Raw genomic sequence first — 15,005 nt, forward strand, 5'->3', positions numbered from 1 at the left:
GCAGGGAGGCTGGTACAGCTGCAACACTCACAACTGCTCTCGGGCACCCAACTTGAAAAATAGGGTCTCACAACCAGCTACTTGTGGAGCAGGGCCCCTGAAGGCCACCAGAGACTCCCGGATGACAACTGCCACCCCTCCTCCCCTGCGCTGGCATCTTGGCTGGTGCCACACCCGAAACCTGAAACTCAATATATTGAGAGGAGGGCAACCAAGATGATCAACAGCCCAGAGGGAAAACCTTAGGAGGAAGAGGCAAGTTCGGCCTGGAGAAGAGAAGGGTGTGGGGAGACATCATAGCCCTCTTCCAGTATGCCAAGGGCCACCATGCAGAGTGACTGAGGAAGTCTGAATTCCAGCAATAGAACCATGTCCCAGGCAGTTGGTATGGAGGGGCTGTCCTAGGCAGCAGGACGTGGGAAATGCTTACAAGGAATGGTTTGCCGGGTGTGTTTAGCGTGGAGAAGGGAAGAACGTGTGGAGACACGATCGCCAACTTTGAGTATCTGAAGGGCCACCATGTAGAATATCTGAAAAGTATGAATTTCAGTGATGGGACAAGAGGAACACATTGGGGGAGAGGGACGGCAATATAAATCTAATAAATAAATAAATAAATGTCTCATCAGAAACTTCTTGGACACATTGCTTGCATCCACACAATGAAGTCCAGTTGCTGAGTTAGCCCATTTTCTAAATTTTCAGAAAACACTGAATCATAAACTAATCAAGTGGTCAGTCTCTGTTCGGGAAGTTAAGGTCTTCTCTGCAGGCATCAGCACAAGAATCCTTGGCTGCAGTTACATCCCAGGTCACCAGGATGTAAGAGTGCCTGAGAACTTCTGGAGGCCCCTGAAAGCCACCCGATCACAGCAGCTAATTCAACCTAAGGGTCAAATTAAAATTATTGAAGGGTGCTGCTATGCCACATTGCCGCCACCACCATCCAAGAGTTTGCAAACTGGGTCTCTTGGGTAGTGGGCATGGAAGTATGGAAGGATTTTCTGCTTGAGAGGACAGGGAGGGGCTCCTCTGGAATGCAAAGGAGGTTTGGGAGTCCAGAAGGGCAGCGAAAAGCCGGGCAGTCCTACAGCTCCTGCATTATGATGTAGCAGGGATCACAAAGGCCAGAGTTGCCAGGGGCTTCTAGTCCTGGAATGCTGGAAAGCTCCACTTGGAGGGCCCCCCAGTGCCATCAGAAGGGCTGGCATGGGCCCACTCGCCAGAGCCTGGACCAAGGGAGACCCAGGGGGTGTCTGCCATTCCTGTTCTGCTCTTCTGGCATGCAGATTGGGCTGGTCAACTGGACAGGGGGGTATCTCACCAGCGAGTGCTATGGGGATGGTGTCAGTGTCCTGGGGAGCTCGCTGGGAAAGAAACAGGTATGGTGTGAAGGAGCCCCCAGCCCCTAGCCCCGAGCCCCTGTGGCTCACTCTTGGGGCAGAGGGGGTAGCTGAGCTCCTCCTGGCAGCAGTGGCTGGATTTCCCCGTCTGAAAACACTCAACGTGCCCACAAAACTGTTTGAGCAATTTATCCATAGCAGCTATTTACAGCAATGCTTGTTCTCTGCCTGGCCCCAGATCCTCTGGGCATCAGACCCACAGACCCTACACAGGGAGTGCCCCATTTTTGCTGCTCCAGCAGCCACCAGAAGAATTTGGACAGAGGTTTTTTTAAAATTTATTTATCAAATTGAGTTGGGAGAAGGCAGCTGCTCCACTCCTTAGGAACCATCTGAGGGAGCCTTGAAATTTGTCCCCCTCCCCCGAGTCATGGCAGGGAGACCTCTGAACCCAGCAATGCAACTGGGAAGGATAGGCAGGTGGGCCTTGGACCTGGAAGGACTCACCAGTGCCCATTCCATGTTGAACTATGGACCTCTGTCTTGAGTGCTGAGCAAGAAAGGAAGGGAGCAACAGCTGGGGGTGGGATGCACCTCAGGGGTAGGGTTTTCCTGGACCCCTTTGCCTCTGGGGGGTCTGAACAGGTGGGGGGGGGGGCTCAGAAGTGCCTTGGGACTCATGTGCCTTCTTTGGGTTATAGAGTTGGGAGGGGAGTGCCTTGCCCAAGCCCCAGGGTGAGGCCAGCATTGTGGGGAGCTGCAGGGAAGGGCAGGACCTTCTGAGGTCCCATGGAGTGTCCAGGCTGAGCTGGCTGCTCCTCCACTTTGGGGTGGAGGAGCCCCTTCGCCTTTTCCGTTGGGGGCCCTGCAAATAAAGAAGAGAGCCATCTGGGCACGTCTCTTGTCCTTTGAGCCTGGAGCAAGGAAGAGTCCACCCAAGCTGGGCAGGGCCTGGCCCGTCTCTTGGCTGGGTTTCTGGGTGGTGATGAGGAGCTCAGGAGTCTGGTGCAAGCAGGCCCCAGCAGTCCTTGGCGAACTGTCTCCTCACCTGTACCTTCAAAGCAGACCAACAAAAGCAGTTGAAGGGGCAGGCAGCAGGGCGACAGGGCTGTGCCTAATGAGTCAGCCCGGCTAGTGACTGGCCACTTGTTCCCCACAGACCTGGAAGCTGAGGGTGACCACTGAGCAAGGGAAGTGGAGCGTGGTGGCACTGATTGGGCACCAAGGGCAGCATCTCCTGGTGGAAGCGGATGGCACGGTGCGTTGTGGGCAACCAGCGACAGACAAGCAAAGCCAGTTTCTGCTGGAGGTACATCCAAGCGGGGCTTGGACCCTCCAGCAGGTGGAGAGCAAGAAGTTCTTGGAGTCTGATGGCGAGGACGTTTTCTGCGTGGCCCGAGGCCTGACTGCCCACCACCTGTGGATGCCTCAATTAGCTGAGCATGTGCATGTGGCCCTCTTCAATCCCAGCAGCCAGCTCTATGCCCGGACTGACCCAGAACTGAACCGGGTTTGGGTGGATGCCCCTGTGCCCTACCTGGAGGAATGCAGCTTCCTCCTGAGGTTCAGGAAGGGGACTTGCCACCTGGAGACCTCCAATCACAAGTTTGTCTCCAGAGCAGAGAAACTAGCCAAGACGCCCTCCGCAGAGACAGCCTTTCACCTGAACCTGAAGCCTGGCTGCCTGGCGTTCCTCACGGACATGGAGGGGCACATCTTGTACCCTCAGGGCAGCCGGGGGCTCCTCTGCCTTGGGGACCACCCAGTGGGGGATGAGGAGTGGTTTGTCATCAAGCGGTGTCCGCAGTGGGTCAGCCTGAAGACAAGAGCCAACAGATATGTCGGCGTCATTTCTGGCAAGTAAACCCCATTTTTCCAGCCCAAGAAATAATGGCAGGAACAACTGTCTAAAGAGCAGGAACCGTTCCCACCCCTACCCTACCAAGTCCCTACAAAACTGGGACCACTTTAGAATTCAGGTGGGGATGGAAGAAGTGCTCACCTTCCGCTCCATGTGACTCCTTGAAATAAGAAGTCAAGGTCACATCAGAGGCTTTGCCCTGTGCGTGACTGCGGTTACCCCAGAAATAAATCTAATTTTTGCCTCCCTGCATAGTGAGCATCAAATGAGACTTGAATTCTAGTATGGACATTAAAGGCTGTAAAACTGTCATCTAAGCTACTGTATGAGCCCAATGAAAGCAGGAAACCTAATGTCAGTTAAACAAACATCTACAAATTATTGTGATAATAAAATCATTGGACTTTGTTCAAGAAATTCATAATCTGGACAGAAATGACAACCTGGTGGGAAGCACAGAGGTGGGAAGCACAGAGGTGTGCTACCTCCCTTGAGAAGTGACGCTGATCAGCCTGGTGCTTTGGTGTTGGGCGCAGTCAAGGGAGATCTGGCTGGGCCAGCACTCCCACGCCAGGTGGTTTCAGGTGGCAGATGAGCCCAGGGCACCTCTGTTGTGGCAGCCAGCAGGGCACAGCCCTCAGGCCCTGGGTGGCTTTACCATGGCTCATCCATGGCTTAGGAGCAGCAGACTGGGTGCGCTGGATGCTTGCTGAGGCCAGAAGGCCCCCTCTGGCATCCTGGGAGGCTTGTAAGCTGCCTCTCAGCACACCAGTCTACCTGTCATTCTGGCCAATGAAGGGGTTGTGCCAAAGCTGCTTGGGGAAAGGAAACTGGGAGTCAGGGTGGCATGGTGGTGCTGGTGTTGGTCTGGGACCAGGTGATCAGGTTCAAATCAATCCTCACCCATGGAAGCTTGTTGGGGACTTTGGACCGGCTTCGGCCCGGCCTGCCTCACAGGGTTGCTGTTGTGGGGCTAAAAGGAAGGGAGATAGCCAGGCAAAGGGTCTTGAGCTCCTGGAGGAAAGGTGGGGTATAATCTTAACAGGACATTTCAGCTGGGAATGAGCCCTCAACAGCATCATGCTCAGGCCTGCAATCCAACAACTGCTTTTATTTTGCTGTGTCCTGGAAGTGACTTATTTGTCCTAATCCTCCCTTGTACTTGAAGAGACCCCCGGGCCCTTGCAACAACTTGGGGGCTTTGGGAAACCAGGCTGGGCTGGGCTGGCAAAGGCTTTTGTCCAGCTCAGGGGTCCTCCTCCTCCTCCTCCTTTCCTCCTCCTCCTCCTCCTCCTCCTCCTCCTCCTCCTCCTCCATCTTCTTCTAGCTTTCTCCTCATTCATGGTCAAAGAAGCTGATGAAAGGTGGAGTGGCCTGCTATTTGATATGCAGATGTTTTGGTAAGGACACAATATGGTTCTCCAACTGAAGATAAATTCTTTGTGGATGTAAGGCAAAACGTCCTGAGGGCAGCATTCCTGTCCCGCCAGTTCTTTTGGGGTGGGGCGGGGTGGGGCTTCTGATTCAAAGCACTAAGCCAGTTTCCAATGTTACAGTCAGCAAACTGAGCAACTGGCCAGAGGTGCTCTTCCTCTGGGGAGCCTTTCCCTTGTAATTCTCTCTTGCTCTCTCTGCCCAGACTCCGAAGTCTATGCTGGTTCTAAGACGGTGACCCCCCTGTCCACGTTCCTCTTCGAAATGGACCCTGATACCCAAACGGTGCAGCTAAAAGGCATTCACCACAAGTACCTGGCTCAGGTCAGCCCTTCAGGTGCCGCTGCTCCACCCCCACAGCAAGAGGAAGGGCGGGGCCTGGCTTTGCAGCAGCAGGGTCAGGATGAAATCCCAAGGGTTCCTGGGAGGACCAGGGAGACGTGGCCCAGCAGCCGCCCACATGTGTGGCATCGAGCCTGCCCACTGAACACAAGCAAGCAGGGCAATGCAGCAGCTGGCAGGCTACGCCTGACCAGCGGTGGCCCTTTGGAGCTAAGACAGGGCAGGATCATGGGGGAAAGACAAAAACCAAGGGGAGTCAGCCTGAATCTTGGGCACCATCTGGGCAGGGAGTGTTGAGCAGCAGTGGAACCATCTGCCTAGAACAGAGGGGGCCTCCCCTGCTGGAAGGTTTCCAGTGAAGCTGGATGGCCACCCCTCAGGGTTGATTCCTTGGGTTTGGCACTGAGCAGAGGTGACTAGATGACCATCCAGGTCCGTTTCCAGCTGCCTCCTTCTATGGCCCCAAGGCTGCCCTGGGAAGTGGGAAGAGTGATTCCCTACTTTGGGGTGAGCTTCAGTAAAGCTGGTGCTGCATTTTGAAGTTAGCCAGGCTGTCCAAAACCTGTTTTTGGGGTGGGGTCTTCTCCTGCATTGCTCCCAGGGTGTTACATCTGTTCCCCTCTCTCAGCATTTGGAAAATCTGTAAAGATGCATCCATTGGCCAGGTTTTAATCAATTTCACTCCTGAGAAGCTGCAACTTCTGAGAAGCCCTGGGGGTGGGGGTGTCCCTTTCTCCCTCCATCCCTTCCTGCTCACACAGCTGGACCCTCCAGAGGGTGGCTCTTCCCTGCCTGGCCCAGCCCCACACCCAGCCCCAGGAATGAGGCCTCTGCTGGGATGCCACCCTAACCATGAGAGGGACAGGAGATCCTGCGTGCCACCTGAGCAGTTCTGCTTCTCCTGGAGTTGGGGGGGGGGGCTCTTGAAAAGCTGTCAGCAAACGTCCCCCACTGACCATGATGTTTCCCTTCGCAGAGACAGTTCAAGAACGTGATGGCCAATGGGTATGCCAAGGAGGCGGAGACCAGGTTCCAGGTTCTCTGGCATTATGGGAGAATCTTCCTGAAAGCTCCTGGGGGTCACTACCTGGGAACCCTGCCAATTGGATTGGTGGTTGCTCGAGCTGTGCATCCAGGTGAGGAGACCAGAAGACCCTGTGCCTCGGAGCAAGCCCAGGGACTACTCTCTGTGGCAGCACAGCAATTCCCTGGGAGCTCCCCTGGCCCAGCATATCCCTGGAAGTTGCAGTGGGGCAGAATTTGGCCTGGGAAGGTCTCTCCTCCCCCAGCTTAGCCTCCTGCCCCCTGCCCTGGTCTTGTGCATCCTTCTCCTGCTCTAAGGCAGGGTCCTGGCCAGCTCCTTGCCACGGTTGCCACAAGTAAAGCTCAGGACTTGTGGCACAACAGACACGTCCCAGGGAATCAACCTGCTGGGTTTGATAGGGAGGGTCCCTTCTGAGACACTTACTCCACCCATCCTTCCTTTGGATTCAGATTTCATTTATCAGACCGTTGTCTAGGCTGCAACTCTTCTTATTTATAATGTATTTATTATTCAAATTTATATCACCGCCCATCTCCCCCAATGGGGGACTCTGGGTGGTTTACAATAAAAGTAATAATAAAAACATATAAGCCTAAGTTACAATCTAAAAACATAAATAAGATAGTAAATATAAAATCCAAGAGGAGATGGAATCACAATCAATAGAGGGTGCTATGGCGCCAACCATCCCCAGGTGGAGCTGTTACCCTCCAAGCAAGGCAGCAGAACCAGGTCTTCAGTTTCTTCCGGAAGGCAGGGAGCAAGGAAACCCGTCTCAACTCTGGGGGCAAGATATTCCAAAGGGCGGGTGCCACTGCTGAGAAGGCCCGCCTCCTGGACCCTGCTAGATAGAATTCCTTTGCTGATGGGATTCGTAGCATGCCCTCCCTACCTGACTGGGTGGGGTGGGTCGATGTAATGGGGGTGAGGCGGTTCCTCAGGCAACCTGGCCCCATGCCATGTAGGGCTTTAAAGGTGATAACCAACACCTTGAACTGGACCCGGAAGCAAACTGGAACCCAGTGCAGCTCATGTAACAGTGGTGTCACATGTGCCGTTTTTATACACCAATAACTGTCCGCCAGCTGCATTCTGGACCAGCTGAAGCTTCCAAATACTCTTCAGGGGTAGCCCCATGTAGAGCACATTGCAATAGTCTGTGGGAGATGACAAGGGCATGTGTGACTGGAGAGCATCTCGATCCAGGAATGGGCAGAGCTGGCACACCACCTGAAGATGTGCAAAGGCTCTCCTGGCTGCGACTTCCACCTGCTCTTCGATCAGGAGTCGCGAGTCCAGGAGGACCCCCCAGGTTCCACACTGGTTCTGAATGGGGCAGTGCTACCCCATCCAGAACCAAAGATGACAGCTTCCTGGAAACCGAGGGGCCATCAATCCACAGCCACTCCATCTTACCAGGATTCAGTTGAAGCCTGTTGTTCCCCATCCAGACCCCCACTGCCCCCAGGCACTTGGAGAGGGTGGAGGTTCTTCTTCTTGTCTCCCAAGGTTATTCTCACAGCCCATAACAATAATCCATTGACTGGATGCTTATTCAATAAACTATTGTCTTGGATGTCTTGGTTGTGGGTCAGTGCATCCTCCTGTCCTGTGAGGTTATTCTGCCCATTATATCCCCTGCCGGGCTGGCTCTGCTGCGCAGGGACAGGAGCTCTTGGCTTGGTTGACCCACTTGTCCCTAGCCTTTGCGTACCCCCACCCCACCCCCAGTTAAGAGGAACCCTGCTTCCCTTCCAGTAGTCAGTTGCTCCAGAGAGCCCACAAGCTGTGTTGAACAGCGACAGCACTTGCCGCTCCATTCACGTGCCACAACGTGAAGAGGCCATGGCTCGGCTGCATGGCACCATTGGGCATGCATGCAAGTGCCTCAGAGCAAGGGGGCATTTAGAGCTTATGCAGCATTTTCTTGGGGTTCAGTTTGCATGGAAAGAAAGCTGCTGGAAACAGGCAGGCTGCATTCATACCACATGCTGTGCCCAGGCAAACAAAACATTATGTGACGTCTTAAGCAGGTAGCATTTGTTTTCTCACAGTATGCTGAGCAAATGACCCTGTCCCATGCTTTAGCCTAGTCTATCATGCTGTGCCACCCAGATCCTGCTGTGCTGCCTCATCATGGTGTGTTGGGGCATGTTCCTGGGAGGGATGAGTGAAGAATGCAGCCAGTATGCAGAGTATATACAGGTAGTCCTCGACCTATGACCATTTGGTCAGTGACTGTTCCAAGTTATGATGGCACTGAATGAATGGTGGTTATAACCAGTCCTTGGAATTCCAGCCATCTCAGCACCTCCGCGGTCATGTGATCACGATTTTGGTGCTTGGCAACCCGTGCACACTTACAACCAGTTGCCAAGCGCCCTGTGATCACACGATCACCATTTGCAACCTTCTCTGCCAGCTTCCACAGAAAGTCAATGGGAAGCTGGCAGAGAAGGTCGCAGGTCATCAGGGTAAGTCTCCCCTACCCACACCCCCTCCCACAGCCCCTCCAATCTCACACCGTGCTGGCCACTTACATACCCATTGTGAGAGTTATGATTTTAAGGCCTAATTTTAGAAACTCACAGCACAAGCCATGATGGATATGTGAAGTCCTTTATTAAGTCTTTCTCTCAGGCTGTCAAAGCCACGACTAGCCCCACTTCCTCCTGTCTCCCTTCCTAAGCCTCCTGCCTTTTCTTTGTCCCACCCATTCCTCTGCGTTGACAGCTTTTGTGATGGTGGCTTCGCAGTCTTTCAGTTGTGAATGGGGTTGTTGCTAGCTGCTCTCTTCTCATCCCTTGTCCCTCCATTATTTCTCTTCTCTCTTTCATTCCCCTTGATGTGTAAGTTTAGAGTACCCAGTCGCAATTAGCTATTGCTTCTGGGTTCTCTGACCTTACATGCCGCCCCCCTTTGGAAGGATGGCCTCCCCCCTGTTCCAACCTTTGGACCAGGAGATACCTAGAAGACAAAAACCCAATTAGGAGGTAAATAAGAGAAGGCAACCAGTCTACCTTACACTAGGCTTAGTGGGATATTGTTTATGGAATGCCCTGACCAGGCGGGGCGCATTGATATGGTGGCTCGCCACCCACTTGTTCTCAGCCACTGGTAGGTGTTTCCAGCGTATCAAGAATTGTAATTTCCCCCGTCTTAATCTGGAGTTTTAGATTTCCTGGATTTCGAAGTGTTGCTCGCCCTCGATTTGGGTGGGGCTGGGTGGGGGTGGTTTGGGGTGCCATCGCTCTGATGTTCATGCTGGTTTCAGTAGACAGCAATGGAAGACTGGGTGAATATTGCGTAATGCTTTTGGGAGCTGAAGTTGTACAGTGACATCATTTATATGTTGTGTGATTGGAAAGGGGCTGACATACTTTGGGCCAAGTTTCTTTGATGGTTGATTGGATTTCAAATATTTAGTAGAGAGATAGACCATATCTCCCACTTTTAAGGGCGACTGAATGGATCTCTTCCAATCAGCGTACTTTTTGTAATCGGCTTTGGCATCGTCCAGGGCCTTAACTATTGCTGGCCAGCTGTCACATAGTTGGGCGATCCAGTCATCCAAGGAGAGTATTTTGGTGGTAGTTTGTGGGAGTTCTGGGATGGCCATGAAGTCTTGCCCATTAGCAACCTGGAAGGGAGTAAATCCTGTGCTTGCATGCACCGCATTGTTCTATGCTACCTCGGCAAACAGGAGTAAGTCAACCCAATTGTCTTGTTGGTGGCTGACGTAACACCACAAGTATTGCTCAAGGGACTGGTTCCTCCGTTCGCTTGCCCCATGAGTTTCTGGGTGGTGGGTGGAGCTTAGCACTTGGTCAACACCAATCAGCTTAAGAAATTGCCTCCAGAATCTGGAGGTGAATTGAGTTCCTCGATCATCTATTATACGTTTGGGGGCGCTGTGGAGGTGATATATGTGATGAATGAACATTTTGGCCAGTTGACTGGTGGTGGGAAGTCCGGCACATGGGATGAAATGAGTCTGTTTTGAGAAAAGGTCAGTGACTACCCATATGACCGTTTTCCTCTTGCTCTCTGGGAGTTCAACAATGAAGTCCATGGTGATTTGTTTCCATGGACAGTTCAGGCTTGCCACGTTTTGTAAGAGGCTCCTAGGTTTGCCTCCAATGCGTTTCGCTGTTGCACAGATAGGGCAAGATGCCGTGTACTCTTCTACATCTTTACTCAAGGTCAGCCCCCAAAATTGTCTCTGTACTAGATGGAGGGTTTTCACAAACCCGAAATGTCCCGCCACTTTGGCATCATGGCAACGCTCTAGGATGTTCTTTTGCAGGGTCTCAGGGATGTACAACTTCTCCCCCTTCCACCATAGTCCCATTCTTTCGACAAGGAAAGTTTTGTTGGACCTCAACCAGGTATCTTGTTGAGAGGCAAACTGGAGCTCGGCTTTCAAATTCTTGTCCACTTTTGCTGCTGCTATTTGACTGTGCGTTGTAGCTGCCAGTCCAAATTGGGTAGGTGGGATGATTGAGTCTACTACCTCTTCCCATAGGCTGTTATGCTGAGGTAGGCGAGATAGGGCATCTGCCAAGAAGTTCCTGCCCCCCGGTAAATATTTCAACGTGAAGTTAAAACGTCGGAAAAATTGTGCCAAATGTACCTGCTTGGGGTTAGGTTTCTGTGGGGATTTCAGAGCCTCTAGGTTCTTGTGGTCTGTCCAAACCTCAAACGGGTGATGAGCCCCTTTTATCAGGTGTTGCCAGATAACCAGTGCCTGTCGAACTGCAAATGCCTCCTTCTCCCAAACGTGCCAGCGTCATTCGGTGTCTGAAAATTTTCTTGAGAGGTAGGCGCATGGTTTCAAGTCCCTAGCCTCATCCTTTTGTAGCAAGATGGCACCAGAGGCTACATCGGAAGCATCTGCCTGGACTATTAGGGGGTGTGCGGGGTCGGGATGACGCAGAATTGGTTCGGACATGAAGAACACTTTTAGATGGTCAAATGCATTCTGGCACCCAGCAGTCCATTGGATTGGAGCTCCAGGCCTTTTCGCTGCCTTCGAATTCCCTCTCTCCTTTGTCTTCAGTAGATTGGTCAGCGGCAAAGCCACCTGCGTAAAATGTGGGATGAAGTGTCTATAGAAGTTTGCGAATCCCAAGAAGCTCTGTAGTTTTCTTCTGGTTTGAGGGGGTTCCCAGGCAATAACGTTGCTGACTTTAGCTGGGTCCATCCCAACTCCGTCGCTGGAGATTCTGTATCCCAAGTAGTCCCACTGTGTCTTATAAAAGTCGCATTTCGAAACCTTGACATACAAGTGATTGTTCAGCAGTCACGTTAGGACTTCTTTAACGAGTGCCACATGGTCCTTCATTGTTTCGGAATAGATGAGGATGTCGTCCAGATACACAAGGATGCCCCGGTACAAGAAGTCATGTAAGATCTCATTGATGAGATGCATGAAGACACCCGGCACCCACTGCAGACCGAATGGCATTACCAGATGTTCGAATGACCCTAGCTGGCATTGAAAGCAGTCTTCCACTCATCCCCCTCTCTTATACGCACCCTGTAATATGCCTCCCATAGGTCAAGTTTGGTGAAAATCTTACCCTTCAAGAGATGGGTCAGCATGTCCCTCATTAGGGGGAGAGGGTATTTGTTTGAAGTACAGACCATGTTTATGTTGAGGTTTTCCTACTAACAATTAAGACTGCTATTGTACCTAATCATTTAGGCCCGGGTGAAGAGGTTGTATTTGATTGTCTCCTCGCACGTGCTTTATGCAAATTGCCTGGGGGGAGGAAACCTGCCCGGACTTGTTTCTTACTTCCTCCTTTTTCTCTGCCGGCAATGTAGCCAAGCAAGGCTTGCTCCAAAGGGGAGCTAAGTCCTTTAAATATGTTTTGCTTTTGTTTTGCTTTCTGTAAATAAATTATTTTTATAGAAATGCTTGGTGTGTGACTTTTTTGACCTCTCCTGGGCTAAAGGCTTTCCCAGCATCTGCCAACAGGTTATGGGCCCAGTGAGCAACCCAGTAAGCCCAGTAAAACCCAGAGAGAAAAGAGAGATCAGCTCCACACCTCATGCACAATTTAAAGGCAGGTAGCAAAGACCTGTGAAGATTTTCTTTGGAGCCACCTGGAGATTTTCCAGCAACTGCCGGTCTGCAGGACAAAGAAGCTAGCTGAGGTGACTTGCAAAAGAAGGAAGAAGCCACGGCTACCTCCCAGCCCTCAGCGATGCCTCTGGAGCACCTATCAGAGACCAACTATTTGAATTGGGCCCTGAAGATGGAGATGTATCTTCGCAGAGAGAATCTTTGGCTGCCAATTGGAGAGCAAAACCCCCAAAATCCCAGTGCTGAACGGCTGAGACAGGATGAGTGGGCTAGAGCCACCATTATCTTGGGAGTTGAGGACAATCAGCTAGTCCAAGTGCGAGGCATGCAGTCTGCAAAGCAACTTTGGGATGCTTTGAGAGACTTATATGTAAAGGCAACAGCAGGGAGTAAAGTTACTCTGATGAAAAAGCTGTACAGAGCCTACCTTGCAGAAGGAGATAGCCTTCCTGAGCACCTGCATTTTATTCAGCAGCTGTTTGTTGAGTTGCAGGAGAGAGGAATGGAATTTACACCTCTCACAAAATCCTATATCCTCCTGTCCTCACTAAATGCAACGTGGGACATGCTGATTTGTACCCTGGAGGCTATGCCTGAAGCAGACCTCACCCCATCGTATGTTACACAGCGCTTACTCGCTGAATGGGAGAAGAGAGAGGAAAGATCCCCCCCCATCTCTTCTGGAAAGCTGCAATACCAGAAAATGAGGGAAAAGAAGGGAAAGGAACCTGAGACCACAGCACTAGCCAGCCAGCGATGCTTCACTTGTGGTTCAGCTGGACATTTGCAAAGAGACTGTGCCATGAGACCCAAGACTAGAAAGACAGAGCAGAAGAACACAAGGGCAACACAGAAGAAGGCTCTTCAGACAACCCAAATTGCACAGGTTGCTGAGAAGGGTAATTCTGATGTATGGGTGTTAGATTCTGGGGCCAGTTGTCATTTATGTAATTGTAAAAGCTCTTTTGTGTCACTGTCTAAAACTGAAAGACAAAGTGTATCTTTGGCTGATGGGTCTGTGACCAAAATTATGGGACAAGGTGACTTGTATTTATCCTGCTTGGGAGAAACTGTAAAAGGTGTGTTGTATGTGCCAAATTTACAATCAAACCTTTTATCTGTGGCACAAAATTGGCTGCAACAGGGTATATATAACATTTAAGAAAAATGGTTGTGAGATACGAAAAAATGGGAAATTGTGTGCTACTGGTATGTTAAAAGACTCCTTGTACATTGTGCAAAATGCAAGGAAGCCAAGCTGCAAGGCTGCAGTTGGCAACACTCCATATCATGACCAATGTGTACACCTGATGCACAGGAGATTTGGTCATGCTAATTTCAAGTATATAGCACAAATGCCACAGCTGTGTGCTGACCTAAAGATAAAACCCTGTGATAAATACTTAGACTGTGTAGTTTGCAAAGAATGCAAAACACTAAAAGCTCCTGTGAGTAAGCACAGTGACAGAGTTACAACTAGACCTTTGGAAATTGTACACTCTGACATTATTGGTCCTTTTGCTCCAAGTCTTGGACAAGCAAGGTATGCAATGACCATCATTGATGATTTCTCAAGATACACATTTATCTACATCTTAAAACATAAAGATGAGGCATTTGAGAAATTTAAAAGTTTTGTGACATGGGCAAATGGAAAATTCCCTAGGCCTGTATCTGCACTCCAATGTGATAGAGGAGGAGAATACCTTTCTCACAAATTCAGAAGGTTCCTAGTGGAAAAAGGGATAGAACAAATTCTTTCTAACCCGTACACCCCTCAGCAAAATGGTGTTGCTGAAAGAAAGGGCAGAACCTTGCAAAATGCGATGGAATGCATGTTAAAAGATTCACGATTATGTTTTAAGTTCTGGGGAGAGGCAATATCGACTGCCACTTATGTTCAGAACAGGTTGTATAACTCTATGATTCAGGACACTCCATTCCATTTGTTTTATGGTGTGAAACCAAAGGTAAACCATCTTAGAGTGTTTGGTAGCACTGCATGGGTTCACATTCCAAAACAGCAGAGAAGGAAAGGAGGCCCGACAACAAAGAAAGCTATCTTTGTTGGCTATGAACAAAGCCAGAGGAGCTACAGGTTCATAATGGGAGAGAAATTAATAATTAGCAAAAGCGCTTCTTTTGCTGAACAAAACTGGGGGAGATTAAATTCTAGCTCTCCAGTTGAACTGACCACCACAAGAGAACAGCAAGGACTTGCTGATGGTGATCTTTTGCCTGATGAGGACATTAAACCAGAAAAGCAAACTGAAGATCTGTCTGATGAGACAGATGCTTCTCAGGAAAGTGATAGGAGTCAAAATTTAAGCCCTGTATTACCTCGCAGATCTCAGAGGAGTAATAAAGGCGTTCCTCCATCACGTTTTCAGGCTGAAACAGTAAAGGCTTTTCACATATTCACAGAACCTGAGTCTTTAGAACAAGTGAATGCTTTACCACCTGAGATTGCACAAAATTGGCATTCTGCCATGCAACAGGAATTAGCATCCTTGAAAGAAAATAAAACATGGAAACTGGTAAATCTACCTCCCAATGAACGCTGTCTGGGTTGTAGGTGGGTTTTCAAACTGAAAAGGGATGCTGATGGCAAAATCCAAAAATATAAAGCAAGGTTGGTTGCAAAAGGGTTCACTCAAAGGAAAGATTTAGACTTTGACAAGACTTTTGCACCAGTTACTAAAGGTGAATCAATTAGATTACTGTTAAAAGTTGCTGCACTCAAGGGAATGTCAGTTAACCACTATGACATTCAGACTGCATTTCTCTATGGAGATTTAGATCACAAATTATACATGCAGCAACCCCCTGGCTATGAAAAAGGGGAGAATCTAGTCTGTGAACTGCAGAAGTCAATCTATGGGTTAAAAC

The 15,005-nt window shown here is 50.2% G+C and overlaps 1 protein-coding gene across 1 annotated transcript in view; it reads left to right on the forward strand.

Moving 5' to 3' along the window:
* The first annotated feature begins 623 nt into the window (after positions 1 to 623).
* The window catches only part of FSCN3 (fascin actin-bundling protein 3), a 28,950-nt gene continuing 14,568 nt past the window's right edge, over positions 624 to 15,005 (forward strand). Inside the window, exons 1-4 of the mRNA XM_063308864.1 lie at positions 624 to 1,382; positions 2,503 to 3,199; positions 4,844 to 4,962; positions 5,957 to 6,116. Coding sequence (XP_063164934.1) covers positions 1,158 to 1,382; positions 2,503 to 3,199; positions 4,844 to 4,962; positions 5,957 to 6,116 — 1,201 coding nt within the window. The 5' untranslated portion in view covers positions 624 to 1,157. The remainder of the gene's footprint in view (positions 1,383 to 2,502; positions 3,200 to 4,843; positions 4,963 to 5,956; positions 6,117 to 15,005) is intronic.

The sequence above is a fragment of the Candoia aspera genome, chromosome 7 (genome assembly GCF_035149785.1).
Source record: "Candoia aspera isolate rCanAsp1 chromosome 7, rCanAsp1.hap2, whole genome shotgun sequence".
Taxonomy (NCBI): Eukaryota; Metazoa; Chordata; class Lepidosauria; order Squamata; family Boidae; genus Candoia; species Candoia aspera.